This window comes from Salvelinus sp. IW2-2015, linkage group LG35 (genome assembly GCF_002910315.2).
Source record: "Salvelinus sp. IW2-2015 linkage group LG35, ASM291031v2, whole genome shotgun sequence".
NCBI classification, from domain to species: Eukaryota; Metazoa; Chordata; class Actinopteri; order Salmoniformes; family Salmonidae; genus Salvelinus; species Salvelinus sp. IW2-2015.
The window spans coordinates 10,597,056-10,618,029 of NC_036874.1; the positions used below are offsets into that span (position 1 = coordinate 10,597,056).

Consider the following 20,974-nt stretch of genomic DNA (forward strand, 5'->3'; position numbering starts at 1 on the left):
TCAAGCAACAAGACAAAAGCATGTTACAGGGTCATTGAAGGGTCATCGCAGGATCAGGGTGCAAACTGTACACAGCACTGTCAAGTGTGACATACTATGAGCCATAAGAAAGTTTGACAGGCATCTCTCATGACTTGAGTGTATCCACTGTATAAATAGCTTTAGAGCAGGTGTAAAAACACTAACAGGATCGTGAGTCCCCTGTCGGTGACAGTCAACCCGTCTCAGGTGACATTGTGCCATTGAGTGCATTAGGTGTCAACAGGGTCAAAGGTAAAAACACATGTCAGTGAGCATGTCAAACGACAACAACATTTAATTGTTTTCATCTTCTGTTCAGTTTTTGAACAGAACTACACATTGGCGTGATTTACAGAGAAGAGCAATGCTTTATGCAGAAAAATAACATTGTGTACAAAAATACAACTTCACTGTACAAAGCAAACACTGCACATACAAAGCAAAGTAATGGAAAAGTTGGCGGAACCAAATCTTCCATAAGCAGGATGGCACTTTGAACAGAGACAGAAATCCAATACAGTAGTCTTCTATCATTGAATTGTACTTAGAAAACATGCAGGAATGCATTTCAGTTGAAAACTTGTACCTATTCATGTACTGTTTGGGTGTCATTCATGTGTAACAGATTTGAAGAATTTCAGATAGTGTATGGATCTGATCTGAATATGTGATCTGAATATGGCCTTCGTTCTGTTTATCTTTGGTAGTATATTATATTGAGGTATGGGTCAGTGGTTTTGGTGAAAACTGGAGGAATGATGTCAATATAGTAAAAAGTCACTATAGATTTCTGAAATTAAAAATACAAAATACTGTTCAGGTTAACAATATCAGGACATTCTTATGGTTAGTCTTACTTATATGCACATCATGTGCAAGACTAAATAGCCTCTGCAGATATCTAGAGGGAGAATACAGAGCTTCTTCTTGTCTCTGAATAACCCAGTCATGCAAATTGATTAGACTGATTCTCAAGATTGATTCTTCAATTCCAGCTCAAGTATGTCAATAGTAATTTCACATTTGGACTTGAGTTCTAATTGGTTAATGTATGCATGTATGAGTGATGTATTGTAAACATGCTCAATGGCAAACAGCTGAAAAAGACTGAACAAATCAATAACCTAAAGAGGTCAAAACCTGCTCTGGAGTCTTGACTGTGATAATTGTACTACATGATGTACTCAATTCTATTCTTTGAAAGGTTTTTCTATAATAATACTTAAGTGTATAAACCTTTGAGCAATATTATATCTTAACAATACCTGAGTACCTGCCCTTGAAAAACAGGACTCCCTGACCACAAAAGGTTGATTTCAGGTTGATATGATTTCATATAGTGGGAGAGAAAGGCAGTAGTTGAACCCTGACAAAGTGCTTTACTTCCAAAATGAACAACACAGTGCAATTCCACGTTCAAAAATAGATCTTGGTTATCCATGCAACTCAAGATATGCACAGCACAATTAGAAGAAATTGTCTGGATATCCCGTGCAATATAGAATATAAAATTGTATATGTCATGTGACATGTGCATGCATTTGTTACCAATTCATTTTCCTTAATTGGTCTATGAKCCTTAATGGAAATAGTTTCTATGATCCAGCTGCAAGACATTTGAGCATTAACCCGTCAAACATGTTTCGCGAGAAACCTAACAGAGCCTTTGAGATTCTTAAATCCATTCTCTGATGAAGTCAACATTGAAGAGATAGTCAGTGCCCGAAGAAATGCGAAGCAAATAACCTGAAACTTTACTTTAGACCAAATGCTTATAGTATATGTTAACTCAATGTCATCACTGTCCTTATGCACCCTGAAAGATATGTTCACCTCATAAACAGTAATCCAATGTCCATCATGCATTGGGGTGTTCAAACGTAAACACATTCAAAACATTGATGCAGCATAAATCAATACCTTATCATACAAATGATTTTCAATGATTGACAGAAATGTGTCGCTTCCTTCAAAGGACTTGATCCACATGGCACATTGCACTAGACCACTATAAAAATGACATTTTGAAAAAAACATGCCATTGTAACAGTATAAAGTTGAAATCTGGAAAGGTAAACAATTGTTCCAGAGGGACAATACCACTGTGTTGGCATTGTGGAGTGGCACCGCATCATGAACCAAAGCCTCTGTCCTTGTAGTTCCTCACTCTAAATAAGTAAGGGGGCACTGACATTTCCGTGGCAGAAGTAGCATGCACAGCTATAGTATGTTATTGAACGGAGCTAGGCTAACAAATTGGAATCCTAGCATCATAACCTAGCAACCCAAATGGAGCTAGGCTAGCAAATTAGCATTCTGGCATCAAACCTAGCAACCTCCATGGGTAAGACGGCTTGATTCTCTGGAGAAGAGGCCGGAGGCTAAGTCTCTCTCTCAGTCTTTGCTCTCGCTGCATGTTCGTCGAATCACAGAGGAGAAGAAGCTGTTGCCTTGTGGGGGACCCATCAACATCGGGGCCTGGTTCTTATGCACTATTTCAATCTGGTGTGGACAGAGAGTGAGGGAAACAGGACAGAGTTACATGGTGGTATGCTACGGTTGGGTGAATGCTTTCATAACATGGAGCACATGGACCCACTGAACATACCTGTACACTGTACAGCAAGGGAGGTCATGGCCTGTGTAATAATGTAATCTTGCCATTCCAATAAGCGACCACAGAGAAAAGCTTGATGCTTGAATTCTATGAGTATTAGACGCTATTAGTATTTCAGAAGAAGAAAAAGTGAAACTACCACAGATCAATGAAAAGGTAAATATCAACCATCAAGGTATGCCCTGACCTGGACGTAGCGCCATTATACTATAGCCCTTGCAGTATAAACAAGAATAATGAGCAAGGTGAACAGTATCATCAGCATAAAATAAACCCTTCTACTTCAAAGAGAAGCATGCCATTCATCGTTCATGAACTCTAACACTGTAGTGGTCGCTATTGTGCGTGGGCTTGATGTCCAAATCATATTCAACATGACTGAACTGAATGTTACTGGAGTATCATTTAATTGACAAATTAACCTTTCCATGAGAAGTGAGGTCAAAAAAAGGTTCAGCACAAAATAAGGACTTGAAAGAGAAGCTGACCGTGTTTGAAAGCTTAAAAGGCTATAAGAGTTTGTATTTTATGGTAAAGAAATTGACACTAATTTTCAAATAGATTAATTAAAGGGGCAATCTGCAAAGCACAACAAAGTGGCTACCCTACCACTGTTTTGGTAAATAGCTGAGGGATGGGGCTGGAGAACGTAACCAAACAAAGCTATCAATACTGGGACTGACCATCCATTAGATCAAAATGATCGTTTTAACYATGTTTTAAAGCTACACAGTCAGTGTTTGTTTACAATTGAATGGTTTACAAACAATGGAGTAAAACAAAYGTATATTTTGGGTTCTGATGGTGTACAACAGTTAAACTAAGACAATTAAGGAATTTATAGGTTATAGTCGTCAATAATCAAGGATTATATATACTTTCAAAAAATGTATGGACCTTTAAAGTTTATTCCAGTGTACCATAGAGATGTAGTAATACATGTTATAAGTGCAAATTAATGGGGTTAATTATCTTATGCATGCAAGACATGATTTGCATAACTGTTGTTGTTAATAATTAGTTGGATAACATCCCATTTTAATGAACTTTTAACAGGTTGACTGATTCAAAATTCAGCATCGAGACGTCTGTAACTCACCATGGAAATCATCCAACACACAATTATGTATTGTCAGAGCCTAACTTTGATTTGTGGAGTTTTGCCAACAGACACAAGTGCACTTATAAACTACTTGTTTTTTTTCATGCACTAGATTCTCCCATATATGACTGAAAGATCTGTATGTAATTCTGGCTCCACTTCATCTGTGATGCTGTCAGAGGAGTCACTTTGTAATATAAGGAAACACTGGATTAATCAGCACAAATTGAGCCATTTCATTTTGAAAAGTGAACAAAACGTAAAACAAAACAAACACTTGTACTTGTGCAGGGGAGTAGTTTGAGGGACCAGGTGAACACATCAAAGAAAGGGTTGTGTTATTATATTAGTTATGATAAATTACAAATATTAAAACAATGCAACTTCCCTCTCAAGAACTTCTGCCGGGGTACTTTAAAGCGTTCATATCTTATGTGGGAGCATAGAGACAATTAGATTATGAACTTTCTATTATGAACTTTCTCTTTCTCTGAACTTTCTATATGAACCACCTGTGTGCCACACATTAAAACCACAATACACGGGACATTGACATGACTTACAGTACAGGGAGTCTGCATCCAGGGCTCTCCATCAATCTGCATGGGGAGGGCTTTGGTGGTCCTGACAACGACAAACAAAAATCCCTCTTAAAACATTATTCTTGACTTCTGTTATGTCTTCCATCTAGATTGTTTCTATGTTGTTAACAGTGTTCAAAAAGCAGAATGTTGAATGGATGGGATTAAAGAAGGGGACTGTGGTCAGACAGTGATCAAGTGTTGTGGTCAAGGGGTACTGACCTGATGGTGACCGAGGAGCACTGGGCCAGGCGTCTTCCTGCGCTCCTCAGGCCGATGTGGATCTGTCCCATCTCCATGGCTCCCTCCAGACCCACCACTTCCAACAGCTGGTCTGACGGGTCTACAGACACAGAGACATRAACACAGCTAYACATAGAACTCAGACCATCTCTCGACCATCCTGTTGATCTGAGCATTACAGTTTGAATTGATCCTAAATCAAGCCATTGGTTAACTCCGGAATCCATGCATCTTGAGTAAGAAGAAGAAGGAGAAGGAGAAGAAGAAGAAGAAGAAGGAGAAGAAGAAAGATGGTGAGAACAGGGGGGATAAAAGAGGCAAAAGGGAAGTGTGCTTCTTTTTCAAGGTGCACAGTTTGCCTTCCGCTCTCTGAAGTCTGAATATTCACTGTTGAAAGGAAAAAAGAAGAAGCAACAAGAACAACAACCAGCAGCCATAAACAAAACACCTATTAATTAGATTGCGCCGGCAATGSAAAGCAATCTTGTCTTCCTATAATTATTAATTTATTTTCTGTTTTGAAGTTATGAGCATTGATTTTGCCCCTGCTGGAAGCCCAGTGTCGCGCTGAGCCCATCTGTTTCAGTGGGCCTGTTACTCCTCCTGCTCTCAGACTACTCGTCCCGCCGCAAATTAAGCCCTGTTGGGAGTGCAGAGAGACACTAATTGAAACTAAGACCCATTTTAGGGACTTGGTGGGTAAGGTAGAACAAACTAGCATGCTGTCATTGATCATGCTACTGTATGGTGCTGTTGCTAATGCTAGATTGCTGCTGCTAGAGCCAGGCTGATGTTCAGGGCTTCTAAGATGTTTGAGTGATGCCTTAGATACAGTATATGAATCAACCACATTTGCATTTCTATGGATGTTACTGTTGAGGGGTAGTGTCCAGCTGTCAYTATAGCAACAGGCTGGGTTGTGTTGTGAATTGTGAATGGAGAGCTTGCCCTGGCATGAGAGCTAAAAAGAGAGTTTGTGTGCGTTCGCACGTGCGTGCTTGTGTGTGAATACGTGTGTTCACACCTGTGTGTGTATGTGTGTGTTTATGCCTTCATGCCTGTGTGTGTGTGTACACAATGTGCTAGCCCCCTGATACTGGGCCCTCCCTCCCAGCATGCCTTCTCACGTTAGCGCTGCTGGCTCACACAGCCCCTGGCTGACACGTATGATGGACAGCATCACCACGGCGACGGATAAACGTGTGGAACTTCCTGGTTGCCCGGGGCTACACACAGGTCATATAGTATACCCCAGAGTGCTTACTGTGGGCAAGGCCAGGAGCGTGCTCTGCTCTCAGCAACCAAGGTCAGGGCAGGGAGATCGTCAATGGACATAAGGCTTCATAAGGCTTTGAATTTGCCTATTTTTGAAAATAACAAATGATTGGTATATGATTATCATAAACAGTGGTGGTTGTATTAGTATTTTCATGAGGCTACTTCAGTTGTTTAAGTATATGCCGTTGGGRGAGGGGTGGGGGACTAAGCTAACATTTGGAATTATTTTAAGATGGCCATACCATGGATCATTTAGCTATTTGATTTAGAATTGAATCCCCCAAAAATAAAATAAAATAATTTGAGAAAATATTGAATATGGCCTTTACTACTATAGTCCATAGAAATGCATGAATAACACATTCATGAATTTGCTAAATATTTAACTATATTTTTTGTGGCACAAAACTACCTCCATACTTCCATTAGTTTGTACTTCAGATGAGTCCCGTGACACTTGTGGAGGTCGTAGAGCAAAATGAGGAACATCGCGTTTGCGAGAGTCTTCCTTTTCCATAGTGGGGTCATAGTAGTTTGTAGTTCAAACTGTTCAGGACACTACAGATGTTTTCTTGAAAAGACCGATTTTCAGGATGTCTCATGGTCTGACRAAYACCTCTGTAGCTCTGCCACCTTCCAAGGCCGACATAGGCGGATGAGGTGGATTGAGACACAGCCCGTGCWAAAAAAACTGAAATCTCTAGCTTAAACTGACGGATTTTAATGGGGATTTTATTATTATGTTACTTAGATTGAGKCAAAGGTGAGTCAATAGACACTTAAGGATGAATGAATGCCTGTATAATACTATCTTACAACCAGTGCAGTGCTCAATTAATAATAATAGTGATGGATGCATAACTATAGCCTRGTCTGAAGTCTATACTCATGGAAGAAAGAACAGACTCCAGTTTTCCCAGATTTCAAAAGGGTGGGCTCAGAGGCACTGGTTGCACGTGTCAGACRAGAGAGACCGATTAAAGATTTATTTTTCTTTCTTCTTTTCAAGTGATTWTTTTTAAAGGGCAACACTAGTTACACCAGCACTTCCGTACAGGTTTCTCTAACTCAGAGCCATGTAAATATATGGCTCTGCTCTCACTTATCTGTCTACTGCATTCTGGTCAAGTGTTATTGGTTGAGAGTTGGTCATAGCGGAGAGGTTTTGGAACAAATCATCAAGGGCTGTACTCTGAGAGAAGACCGTCATCCACTCATCATGCAGTGTTGAAACGGGCAAAAGGTGGAGGGTGAAGTGGAAACATAGATCTTGCAAAAATAAAAACTTGTTGGTGTAGAGCGATTAGTGATTTTTGAGGTCGGTTCAGTTTCTGTTCAATTACAAAAAAATAATTGGTTTAGATGTATTTTTTTAAACATGAAATGCATTATGAAATAATGACATTCAAATGATTTTAGAGCTTTTTAGTGGAAATTCCAAAGCCAAAAACAGTGATCATTCAATCGCCAAAACATTGAAAATATTCCATTGTCTCTGTTAGGTCCACACTGGGTAGACATCAATAGAAACATAGACATTTACTATGAAATAATACAACATTTCAGTTGTGTATATTACKTAATTTTYATTTGATGGCTTTATTATTTTTCATTCCTTAAAGTCATCATCTCATMTCTGCTCTGGCAGTAGAAGCCATACTGTACTGTCTGTAGYCATCCTATTTAGCTAGGCTACCCTGCATAAGTATGCTGCAGAGCTGTCTGAAGAATTCATTTTACGAGTTCTTCAAAGTAGATAAGGCATACTTTCACAAACTGTCTCTATCTCYATCACTCGTAGTAGTGTTGTGTACATTTCTCTCTCGTGTGGTTTATGTGGTCTCTGTGTATCTAAGCTAAAGTAGCAGGCATAAAAGTCAATCCATCTCTGTCTGAGCCAGAAAGAACAGGCGCAATAGATTATGGTCATTGTAGTTAATTACCACGTTTCTGCACTGAAYTAGGTTAAATATTTGCTTAATGAAAACTACAACTCCCTTCAGCMSAGCGTCCAACATAGTTCTTGACTTGATTYCTCTCATGAATAATTTGATTRAGCTTTCGTAAAACTTCACATGGGGTCACAAAAAAACAGAACTAAATGGAATTCAAGTAATAGAACTGAAGTTCGGTCAATTAGCTGTTTAATAACTGGGGGGGGGAATTCTTTTGGTAAACCGCTTAGCACTACAACTTGTCCTCGTAGATAAATGGAAAATACAGTCATACAAATAATACAAATGTAGTTTTACACTCATAGTGGTTTCAAAACAATCTGTTTTAAAAGAGGGGACCAAATAAAGACCAAATCGTTCCTGATCGCACATCAACATCACTTATCTCAGATAGAAGACAAGACTGAGTCACAGAGATGTTACAGTGGCTTACACACACAGCCAAGTCCTATATTAGGCAGCCCACGCCTCATAATCGAGTTGTCACAGTGCACGATTAGTCCCAGCATCCTTGTCATTGTCAAATACCTGTCCAGGGCAGTCTCTACTCCACTGACAACATGCAGAGTGACAGAGAGGGAGTGGGTGAACGACGTTGAGACCACCTTTAGAATCTCCATGGTACATGTCTCAGGGCATCAGTCCCCCCCCCTCCCCCATTACCACTCCCCTCTGTCCCCGTTCTAAATAATTCACCCATAGCCATTCCCTTCCACCTGAGGGGCTTGTCTCCTGGCGTCAACAGCGGGATGACTTAACAGCTCCAGAAAGGTCARTCGTTTTTTCCYCAGTTTGATCCGCACTTCGCACTCTGTGCTCTGGGTACCTTGTACAGCCCCCAGCCCACACGACCCCCAGCCCCACCACAGCCCCCCAGGCTAATGCACTCGGTGTTTATGGGCCCCTCTAATACTCCATTCTCTGATCTGACAAGTTGGGCCTCTCATCTTGAGCACACCTTCAGCAAGGGCAACCAGCCCTCACTCACTGGCCACTAAGTGCCTTTTCAGGTTCAGGGTTAGGATAAAACAAAAAAAATCCTTTGCACCAAATCAAATGATTTTTGGCTGAATTAATGGAAGGGAGGGACTACTGTAGTGTATCGATGGGGTGTTAATTGATCATCTCCGACCACCACTACCATCTTAACCCCCCTTGCCAAAGCTGTCATTTCTAGGGCTCTGTCCATTGCCTTTCTCCCAGTCTATAAGAGTARAACTCAGTGAAATGGATGATGCCCTATGTTATTAGAAAGAACATGCATGATCCAAATGGGTGCATTCATCAGTGCTTGACTCGTATTGACTGAAATTAAAGAGCAGGGGGAATCTCCTCGATACACCACTGTTGGCGAAGCACACAGGCAGATAATKGATTTGGTACTTTGATTTTAACTGAGGAGGATACATCCCAGAATATGTAGTTAATGGGTTGCCTATTTTACAGTGCAGTGTACACCGCAGTGGTACTAATTCATGAAAACATCCTTGGTATGATTGCACATTTGACAATGAAAAATTGTCACATACCCGGTCTTGTGTTATTTGACTTTCACTATGCACTGTATGAATCTGATTTGGTTGATCTATGATCTAATCAAGCCTGGACATAATACACCAGCAAAATACTACCACATTCTACAGAGGTAGAATCTTAATTTGATCACTCTTTTGTTGCTGAGAATCTTCCTGCGGTGCAGGAAAGGCAGATTAGTTTAGTGATTTACATAAATCCACTGAAAACCCGCACTAAAACACGGTTGTATTAACAGTATAGCACTTTTCATGTGGCCTACTTTTGTCCAACTAATAGCCTAACCACCAATCAAGCAACATTATGGACTAAGCGTTTAAATCCTGTTTTCTATTATTTTGCTACAACAATGCTGGTCAAATTAAGATCATATATGTGTACAATGCCCTTGCAATAAAATACTGTACACCTTCGTATACAAACACCTTGATTACAACTACAGCATCATTGCGCAAAATTGTACRTAGCATTATCTGGACATGTGTGCAACAAAAGTTTAACACTCACCATTTCTGTCAAGCGGTCTACGCATACAATTTGATGATATGTTTGATAAATCCAAAGTATGCACCTCACAGAACTCACTGCAACTGCCTCTGCAATGGAATGCTGCAAAGCAAACGCAGCGTTCCATTGGAAATGAATGTACTTCTGGTGTACCAAAACGCAATGACGCTGTCGCTGTGATCAAGGTGTAAGCGGTAGCCCTAGTCCACTGTGAATTGCACTTCCCTACATTATGCTGCTCCATGTGAGGACAACCCTCTACATAGTATTGCCTAAGAAGGTTATAAATGCGTGTTTACAGTAACTTAACCAGTGACTAAGGTGATCATCCGCAAACTAGACATGAGAAGACAATTTACCAGTTTACCGGCTGACCTTAACTCCTCCTAAACAATAATATGTGTTCATTCATAGATTCTCCTTGATGAGCTCCCATCTGACATATTTATGTGTTCAGTGCCCATAAAGGCAGCAGAATTGACACTGAGCTCCCTCAGTCTGCTCCTATTAGGCCAGGTTGTCCACTTCCRCCTACACAAGCCATTACCAGTCAAGTGACAGTGCGAAACAGTGACATTAAACCGCACCCCTTCATCCCAAACCAAATCTAAGCACTGTGATTCAACTTGTCATTGGTGAAATATTCATACCAGCGCCAGGGAAAACGTTGTCCCAAAGTTTGTCTCTGATCTGTCTAATGTGAGCTTGGACAAGGTCTTGCCTCTTAGTGTCACAGGTTATTAGGAGAAAGGGTCTTCTATGCTAAAAAATCTATACACAATATGGCAGCCAATCAGCCATTGAGTTGTAGCATTTCAAGCCTGGTGTTATCCTGTGTATGTTTGGTTGTAGTACTGATCTGTAAGAGGCATACCTGAATATGAGCAAGCCTTTGACATTTTAAAAGACCTTAAAGGACCTATGTAAAATACCCCATGTAAAATAAATGTGRCAAYGTGAACAATGTTTCCTCAAAGTTGGAATTGCAATAAATACATTTCAAATTCACCAGTATCCATCGTTACGATAGCTACCTTGGACAGCAAATTGAAGCTCTTTGGGGTCCAGCACTGTTGTCCTCTTATCCTGGGTCTTCTTCCCTCCCCGGCGGTTGCTCCGCCTTTTCCTGCTCTCACCCCACAGGTTGGAGCCGCCATGCATGCTGGGAATGTTTAAAATGGCGATGCCTTCCAAAGAGATGCTGTCTAGGTCCAGAGTGATGCCATCGCACTTTACAAAGGACAAGGGTCAGGAAAGAAAGCGYGAGAGAGAGAGAGGGAAAATGGAGGGAGCAAGAGAGAGAGTGATTACACCATATCAATAATCAAAGTGTTCCTCTTGAAACATTTGTGTAGCAATAAAATAACGTTAGGTAGATCATGCTAATTTTGCTTGAGCCAGAGCTTCTCAGTTATCGCTCATCTGACAGCGTTCACTGCTGAGTGATGATTAACAGTTTATGTCGAAGCCATTTGATCTGTGACAAGCTAGAAATGTCCACCAGAAGGGGACCTGCCACCAGCCATGACTCCTAACAACCTTATACTATTACGGCATCCATATTAGGAATACCCTCAGTTGCCAGCTGTATAATAACAGGCCACTTCTCTGTCCTCTCTCAGTGGAGTTTAAATACATGGCCTGTATTCCACACCGAACCTGCTCCCCTTCAGTACCATACTAAGTAGCCATCCCCGGCTAATTAATGAAGACCTCTGCCACCGCTGATGGCTCTGAGGAGGGGGAGATGGATCAGATAGACACCACCTTCATTATCCCTCAATATCACACACAGCAGGGCCGTGCCGGGATAATTACCTGTGTGTTGGGCTGAGTATCCGTTAGGGGAGTGGGAGGGGGWGAGGGGAGGCCTCCCTCCCTCCTCAACACTTCCAGACTGAAATTGGTACAAATGGAAGGCTATTTGTGGATCAGGAGGTGGCTGGTGCTCAGTGTCTTAAAATGGTGTGCACTAGATTAGAGGCATTATTCTTTCTCCCTGGGAGATTGTACCTAGGTGTTTGACTTTTTGCCTCTTGTTCTCACTGCATTGTGTCTGCTTTCAAAAGACTTAATTTTGCATGTTAATAACAGTAGGTGTTATTGTTGCAGAGAACAGTACAAGTGAGAGTAGTGTATGTTGAATTATTACATATTCATTACACAGTAGTGCAATTCAAAAGTGACAAGTCATAGCATTAAATGGCATAAAAACACTTAGTCCCAATCTCCCAAAATTGAAAGCAGGCAGCTGTATTTACCTCAACCTCCAGAAAGTCGTGGAGCTTCTTGCATGTGGCCGAGAAGGTCTCAGAAGTGCCAAACTCAAAGTACCACAGCTTATTCTTTGTTCTGAAAAACAAGACAACAAGAAGTGTAAGGGGACTAGGAGGAAACAAAAATCTATCTCTTCCCACATCAAAATCTACTGCCATACAGTCAGCAATACAAAAAGTGGATGAAGCGATTTCCCTCTCTCTCCTCGCAATTCCTCTCTTTTAGTTAGTCTGCGTTTTATGGAATAGCTCTCTGTCTATAATAGCTTTAATTCATGTACAGTTTGTATTTAAATGTATTTATTTCAGACTTTTCACAATTGACTTGGAAGTATTCTCCACCATTGTGTATCAACAACAAAAATGATCTAATAATAAAATACGTTTTATCGTCACATACACAGGAGAGGTGCAGTGAAATGTGTTGTTTTACAGGGTCAGCCATAGTAGTACGGCGCCCATGGAGCAAATTAGGGTTAAAGGCCTTGCTCAAGGGCACATCGACAGATTTTTCACCTTGTTGGCTTGGGTATTCAAACCAGCARCSTTTCGGTTACTGGCCCAACACTAAAACCACTAGGCTACCTGCTGCCCTATAACCCGCTACAGTGAATACCATCCACTATTGTTTGAGAATTTAAAATACATTTGATATTGGATTTAAAACATATTCACAAAATCCAATCTCCAAAAACATACGTCATTCATTAATCATAATGCCTCACACACGTAGAAGCCCAAAGACTAACGTAAAGCCGATTAACCACTAGAGTATGTGGGGTGGATACCTTGCATTAAAACACAGCAAGGGGTGAGAGAGGGTAATCTAACTGGCCCTTCAATTAACTGAGGACTGGGGTGCTGCTCCCCTGGTTCCTAGGGACACATGATCCCAGTGCTAAGCCTGATGATCAATGACCCTGCTAGTTAGAGTCACCATCTGTCTTTATAACAGCGTGATACTCTGTATAGAGCCTGTATGCTTTTACTTTACTGAGCCGGCTTGTATTTATTAAGCGTCTCAGAGTAGGAGTGCAGATCTAGGATCTGGTCCCCACTGTCCATTCATTACAATCTAAAAGGTCAAACTGATCCTAGACCAACTCTCCTACTCTGAGATGCTTTATGAATACAGTCCCAGACGTTAATCYGAAGATTGATGCAGAATGTAGGCTACATCTTAAGACAGAGCAAGCTGTAAAACAAATGAAATAGAAACTCTGAAATAATCCACGTGGACCGCTGAGTGAGAATGGATAACTGTAGGCCTAATACCCAAAGGGAAATGATCATACAGAACAGAGAACAAAAATCTCTATGAAGACAGGATTTCTTATAGACTCTCCAGGCTTAAAACGCCTACAAGGTGAATCAATATTACTAAACGCTCTGGTAGCCACAGTTTGGCCAGCAAAGATTACTTGTCTCAACTTATTGCACTCTGCCCATAGAGTTAGTGAGCCTTGAAAAATTCATAATAACTCACAGCTCATCCCCCTTTGAGCAAGAATTAAGTGGGGAAAGAAGATATCTATCAACATGTGTTAAGAAAGATGTTCAAACCTCCTTCGCCTGGCAAAAACAGATGGAGCAGTCTTTGAATGAGGAATATTAGCTACTCTTTGTAGATTCTGTACTGTACATGTAGTACACATTGGAGTTCAGTTTAATAAGTGAATTTAATGAGGCATTAATCAAACTCAGGAGGCTGAAGAAATTTGTCTTGTCACCAAAAAACTATTTTTACAGATGCACAATTGAGAGCATCCTGTCGGGCTGTATCACCGTCTTGTACGGCAACTGCACCATCCACAACCGCAATGCTCTCCAGAGGGTTGTGTGGTCTGCACAACGCATCACCGGGGGCAAAATACCTGCCCTCCAGGACACCTACAGCACCCGATGTCACAGGAAAGCCAAAAAGATCATCAACGACAACAACCACCCGAGCCACTGCCTGTTCACCCCGCTATCATCCAGAAGGCGAGGTCAGTACAAGTGCATCAAAGCTGGGACCGAGAGACTGAAAAACAGCTTCTATCTCAAGGCCATCAGACTGTTAAACAGCCATCACTAGCACAGAGAGGCTGCTGCCTACATACAGACTTGAAATCATTGGCCACTTTAATAAATGGAATACTAGTCAATTTAATAATGCCACTTTAATAATGTTTACATATCTTGCATTACTCATCTCAAATGTATATACTGTATTCAATACTATCTATTGCATCTTAGCCTATGTCGCTTTGTCATTGCTCATTCATATATTTACAGTTGAAGTCGGAAGTTTACATACACTTAGGTAGGAGTCATTAAAACTCGTTTTTCAACCACTCCACAAATTTCTTGTTAACAAACTATAGTTTTGGCAAGTCGGTTAGGACATCTACTTTGTGCATGACACAAGTCATTTTTCCAACAATTGTTTACAGACAGATCACTTCACTTATAATTCAATGTATCACAATTCCAGTGGGTCAGAAGTTTACATACACTAAGTTGACTGTGCCTTTAAACAGCTAGGACAATTCCAGAAAATTATGTCATGGCTTTAGAAGCTTGTGATAGGCAAATTGACATCATTTGAGTCAATTGGAGGTGTACCTGTGGACATATCTCAAGGCCTACCTTCAAACTCAGTGCCTCTTTGCTTGACATCATGGGAAAATGAAAAAAAATCAGCCAAGACCTCAGATTTTTTTATTTTTTTTTAGACCTCCACAAGTCTGGTTCAACCTTGGGAGCAATTTCCAAACGCCTGAAGGTACCATGTTCATCTGTACAAACACTAGTATGCAAGTATAAACACCATGGGACCACGCAGCCGCCATACCGCTCAGGAAGGAGACGCGTTCTGTCTCCTAGAGATGAACGTACTTTGGTGCGAAAAGTGCAAATCAATCCCAGAACAACAGCAAAGGACCTTGTGAAGATGCTGGAGGAAACAGGTACAAAAGTATCTATATCCACAGTAAAACGAGAAGAAGAACACCATCCCAACCATGAAGCACGGTGGTGGCAGCATCATGTTGTGGGGGTGCTTTGCTGCAGGAGGGACTGGTGCACTTCACAAAAAAGATGGCATCATGAGGCAGGAAAATTATGTGAATATATTGAAGCAACATCTCAAAACATCAGTCAGGAAGTTTAAGCTTGGTCGCAAATGGGTCTTCCAAATGGACAATGACCCCAAGTATACTTCCAAAGTTGTGTCAAAATGGCTTAAGTACAACAAAGTCAAGGTATCGGAGTGGCCATCACAAAGTTCTGACCTCAATCCTATAGAAAATGTGTGGGCAGAACTGAAAAAGTGTGTGCGAGCAAGGAGGCCTACAAACCTGACTCAGTTACACCAGCTCTGTCAGGAGGAATGGGCCAAAATTCACCCACATTTTTGTGGGAAGCTTGTGGAAGGCTACCCGAAATGTTTGACCCAAGTTAAACAATTTAAAGGCAATGCTACCAAATACTAATTGAGTGTATGTAAACTTTTGACCCACTGGGAATGTGATGAAAGAAATAAAAGCTGAAATAAATAATTCTCTCTACTATTATTCTGACATTTCACATTCTTAAAATAAAGTGGTGATCCTAACAGAACTAAGACAGAGGATTTTTACTAGGATTAAATAGGAATTGTGAAAAACTGAGTTTAAATGTATTTGGCTAAGGTGTATGTAAACTTCCGACTTCACCTTTATATATTCTCATTCCATTCCATTCCTTATTCCATTAGGTAGTTGTTGTGGAATTGTTAGATATTACTTGTTAGATATTGCTTCACTGTCGGAACTAGAAGCACAAGCATTTCGCTACACTCGCATCTACATCTACTAACCATGTATGTGGTATGTGACCAATAACATCTGATTTAATTTGATGGTGGACTGAATGCTGCTCTAACATTCATAGCATCACATCGAATCCATATCGAGAAAGTTTATGAGCACCAATGTCTCTTTACAGCTAAATGCTTGACTTTCTTTAGAGATTTCTTTGAAAGCACACCTCACAGCCATTGGTTAATTTAGCCAGAGACTCCAACAGATGATTTATCATCATGGGGGATTTTGCGAGAGAGAGAAAAACAACCTTACAACAGTGCTGACATGCAGAACTGAATGCAATAAAAAATGGCCTTCTTTTCGCTGGAATCAAAGCCTTACTAGCGGGATGTATTAGTGTAAGCAGAGTAACAATCACTAAATTATTGATTTCCTCATTAGGAGTTTTGTCAGGACCATTTAGCCGCTTTATAAATTAGCTTTCATTAGCCACTTGCAGGATAGCCCGGCTCGATGTTGATTTATAATGTGCAAGATGGTCAATAGGTGCGGGAAGAGAGGAGTAAAGGAGAGAAAGGGAGAGCAAAAGAGAGAGCGAAAGAGAGAGACAGTGGAGGGAGACATGGGGCATGCTGAGAGGGCCTACTACACAATAACACATCTAGCATCTCTCAAACATGACTTCCAACAGCTGCCCTGGGCTCCATGTGCAAACCTCACCATAAATATGTGTGCTTAGCAGACCTAGGTTCAAATATTATTTGAAATCATTTAAAATACTAAAATTGTGCTTGATTGAACTTGCCTGTTGAAATGTACTAATAGAAAAGTCCCAAAAGTGCACAAACCCCACCCTCCTCCCCCTCCCGACCTAGGCTAAAGCAGGCTAAAGCAAATGCGCAATGTAGGCTATTTCAAATACTATTTGAATCCAGGTCTGGTTCCTTCTCTTGAGAAACTTGTCTATGGCAGCCGAGAATGAAAACACACTCCTGTCGTAGACAAAACACAAATACAGACGTGAGCATAATTTGCAAGCAAACAAATGCGGTGGCCTATTCACGAGTCTATTCAAAAACAAAGCAACTTGTGGTGTGACTGAAACTAAACGATGTGCAGTCTTTACACCTGCAGTGAGCTGTTGGACTAATAATTTTTCTTGGTTTGTTTTTGTTCTTTTCAAGAGGCTCTCGCACATCTGAAGCACTGCGACCTTTAAGACACAGGGGAACTACCCAGGTCTCCAAGCAGCTGTATTATTTGGTTGCCAGGCGGAAAGTTTCTCTCTGTTTACATGAGAGACAAACTCAAGAGGCTATTATTCTCCTCTGACATACACTACATTTTTGTACAGTGCACCCCATATCATCACAGTAATAGGCTTAATACAGCATGTCTAAAACACATAACATACAGTACACACAGCACATACAGTTCAATATAACCAAAACCAAACACAGCACTTTCTAGACAGTCTCAAGTCGACTTTGTAGTAGTTAAAAATGGGAATAGATAGCTGATATCTGAATGTCCTGTTTGTTCCCTCCACTTAACATAGGATGTCTAAAACACTTGTAAAACATACAGTGGTTTATACAGCAAATTCACTCTTACAGTACAATATCAAGGTTATATTTTACTGTAACCAAAACCAAAACGCAGCACTTTGTCRTCCTCAAGTCTACTGAATGTAGCTAAACAAGGGAATAGATAAAGTCAAAATCAACATATACTACTACACATTGACTTCTTTACAGTACAATATAACCAAAACCAAAACGCAGCACTTTGGCGTCTACAACTTTGTGTAGTAGTTAAACATGGGAATAAATGGAATTGATAGAGTCGACATCTGACTGTCCTGTCGATTCCCTCCACTTAACCTAACAAGAGAGCCATGGCAACAAATCACGGCCTTATCTCCCTGCTCATTAGATAATTAGGAGCATCCCACTGGCCCCATCGGATTCCCATCCTTTATGTGCTGATAGACTGGCGCTCAGCACCATGATCTGAAACACAGCTAGAACAGGGAGAAGCTCCCTGGCCATTGAGGATCAATGGAGAATCAACTGAAAATGATCGTCTGAACAGGTTGATACTTTTACTGTGGGTCAAGAGGTTTGACTTTGCAATAAAAGTGAATATAAAGGGGTTTCATTAACCAGAGTGTGTCCATAATATCATAACTTATAATATATCGCAAATGTAAGTTCATTTTGAAGATCAGATAAACAAAGAAAGGTACTTTTTCCACCACTGAGTGCACGAGAGACAATTTGTAGCTACAACTGCAATGTCAAAGACAACACTGTCTCAGGTTTCACCAACCACTGAAGCAAGCAGCTCCCTGCGCAGACTTAACACAGTATTATGCCCCTGTTCTCTCCTCATCAATCAACTCATCTACTTTATAAACCCCTGTCTTGTCACTGTATTAAAAAGTGTCAAAGGCAAACAGGCTTCAGTGTAGCATGGCTAGGCTATCCCCAGGCCACAGCACCTTGTAATACTCTTTAATGCTCTTTCTACTGTCCACTGTTAGCATGAGGCACAGAGCCATTGATTTTCCCCTCTGACACTTAATCTAAGCCCCCGTGATCTATGACCTTATTTTCACACTAATTTATTTTTGATCAGAGGTGATAAATATCACATTGACATAACCAACTCTTTGTGCATTGCATCAATGCACTGTTTTGTTTAACATGACACCGCCCCGAGTGCTACAACTCTGACTGGCAGCTTGAAAAATGGCCTGTGTTGTGTTGTCTCGCCTTTCTTAAAGAGATATTCCAAATAAAACAGCACAATGAATGTTTTTTTTTGAACTACAAGAAAATGATCCCTGGGTGTATTTATAATATCAGTATCATCCCAGCARACCAAAATTGTTCTCATAACACAAAAACTGTTCAGTCTTGCTAATGATTATACAATGTTTGTATAAAACATTCGCCTGATGTTGCAAGATCGTTCCCAGAACACATTTAGTCTGTTCTTTAAAGGTTCCCGGAATGTTTCATTAGATTGTGGGAACATTGTGGATATATGACAAGGTTCCCAAAACATTAAAACTGTCCAGTTGTGCTGACATTCAGATAATGTTTGTATCAGGGTGCACAAAACATTCCTTTGATGTTGCAAGAATGTTGACAGAACAGTGTGTGAGTTCTTTAAAGGTTCCCAGAACATTTAATTAGGTTATGGGAACAGTGTGGGTACAAGATATGATCAGTTGTGATGACGTTCATACAATGTTTAAGTTAGGTTGCACACGACATTCCCTTAATGTTTTAAGAATGTTGACAAAACACCTGGTCAATTTTWWAAAAAGTTTCCCAGAACATTTAATTACGTTATGGGAGTTGTCTGGGATGTTGCAAGAATATTCTTGTGATTCTCACATACTGTACTTAAAAGGCTGCACAGAACATAACCACAATGTTGCACACTGTTCCACAATTTCCAAATGAGTCTGTTTTTATAATTTTTTATTTGTTTTAGGTTTAGCATACTATTCCATTGATGTTCACACAAGATATATTTTACCTTGTCTTGGAGGTACCCTGATGAAGACAGCTTGTCTTTCGAAACATTGGTTATTACATTTTTGCATCTGAACTCCTAGAGTGTGCGGCTCTCCTTATCTTTTTCAAGTGTTCTACTCCGCTAGCCAGCACCTCGCCTAAACAGCTGTGAGTTTCTTTCGCCTCCAGATTAACATTGTCTTGGAAGCCCTCAGAACATTTCAAGAACATTTAGAAAATGTTATATTAAAGTTTTACCTAATATTATCACAACATTCTCAGCATACATATTTCTAGTTTCTTGAAGCATAAGAAAGCAGATTGGAATACAACCCAATTATGTTTCCCTATAGATTTAATGGCAATTTGCATTTGAAGATTGTATTGTAGGCCAACTACAAAGTGATATAGACACACAGCATTTAATTTAATCAATTTAATGAAATGTTATCAAAAACATTATWTTAATGTTTTGGGGATGTTATCATCATAATGTTAATAAAACCCTAACTAGAACTTAATGGGAATCTTAGCTAATGTTCTGGGAATGTTCCCGGTTTGCTGGGATAGCTCTAATCATTTTATCTGTGTTTATAAAAAAGTGTCCTTGTCATTGGAACTTTTCTGTTACAAAGCTCAGCTCATACTAAACTCAGCAAAAAAAGAAACGTCCTCTCACTGTCAACTGCGTTTATTTTCAGCAAACTTAACATGTGTAAATATTTGTATGAACATAAGAAGATTCAACACTGAGACATAAACTGAACAAGTTCCACAGACAGAAATTGAATAACATGTCCCCGAACAAAAGGGGGGTCAAAATCAAAAGCAACAGTCAGTATCTGGTGTGGCCACCAGCTGCATTAAGTACTGCAGTGCATCTTTTCCTCATGGACTGCACCATATTTGCCAGTGACTTGCTGTGAGATGTTACCCCACTCTTCCATCAAGGCACCTGCAAGTTCCCGGACATTTCTGGGGGGAATGGCCCTAGCCCTCACCCTCCGATCCAACAGGTCCCAGACGTGCTCAATGGGATTGAGATACGGGCTCTTCGCTGGCCATGGCAGAACACTGACATTCCTGTCTTGCAGGAAATCACGCACAGAACGAGCAGTATGGCTGGTGGCATTGTCATGCTGGAGGGTCATGTCAGGATGAGTCTGCAGGAAGGGTACCACATGAGGGAGGATGAGGTCTTCCCTGTAACGCACAGCATTGAGATTGCCTGCAATGACAACAAGCTCAGTCCGATGATGCTGTGACACACCACTACAGACCATGACGATCCCGCTCCAGAGTACAGGCCTCGGTGTAACGCTCATTCCTTCGTCGATAACCACGAATCCGACCATCACCCCTGGTGAGACAAAACCGTGACTCGTCAGTGAAAAGCACTTTTTTCCAGTCCTGTCTGGTCCAGCAACGGTGGGTTTGTGCCCATAGGCGACGTTGTTGCCGGTGATGTCTGGTGAGGACCTGCCTTACAACAGGCCTACAAGCCCTCAGTCCAGCCTCTCTCAGCCTATTGCGGACAGTCTGA

The 20,974-nt window shown here is 40.8% G+C and overlaps 1 protein-coding gene across 1 annotated transcript in view; it reads right to left on the minus strand.

Moving 5' to 3' along the window:
- Positions 1 to 290: 290 nt before the first annotated feature.
- Positions 291 to 20,974, minus strand: part of dgkb (diacylglycerol kinase, beta) — a 58,645-nt gene continuing 37,961 nt past the window's right edge. The window contains exons 21-25 of the mRNA XM_023980581.2: positions 12,099 to 12,189; positions 10,872 to 11,067; positions 4,544 to 4,664; positions 4,304 to 4,364; positions 291 to 2,523 (exon numbers count right to left, since the gene is read on the minus strand). Of these exons, the coding sequence (XP_023836349.1) occupies positions 2,416 to 2,523; positions 4,304 to 4,364; positions 4,544 to 4,664; positions 10,872 to 11,067; positions 12,099 to 12,189 (577 nt within the window). The 3' untranslated portion in view covers positions 291 to 2,415. The remainder of the gene's footprint in view (positions 2,524 to 4,303; positions 4,365 to 4,543; positions 4,665 to 10,871; positions 11,068 to 12,098; positions 12,190 to 20,974) is intronic.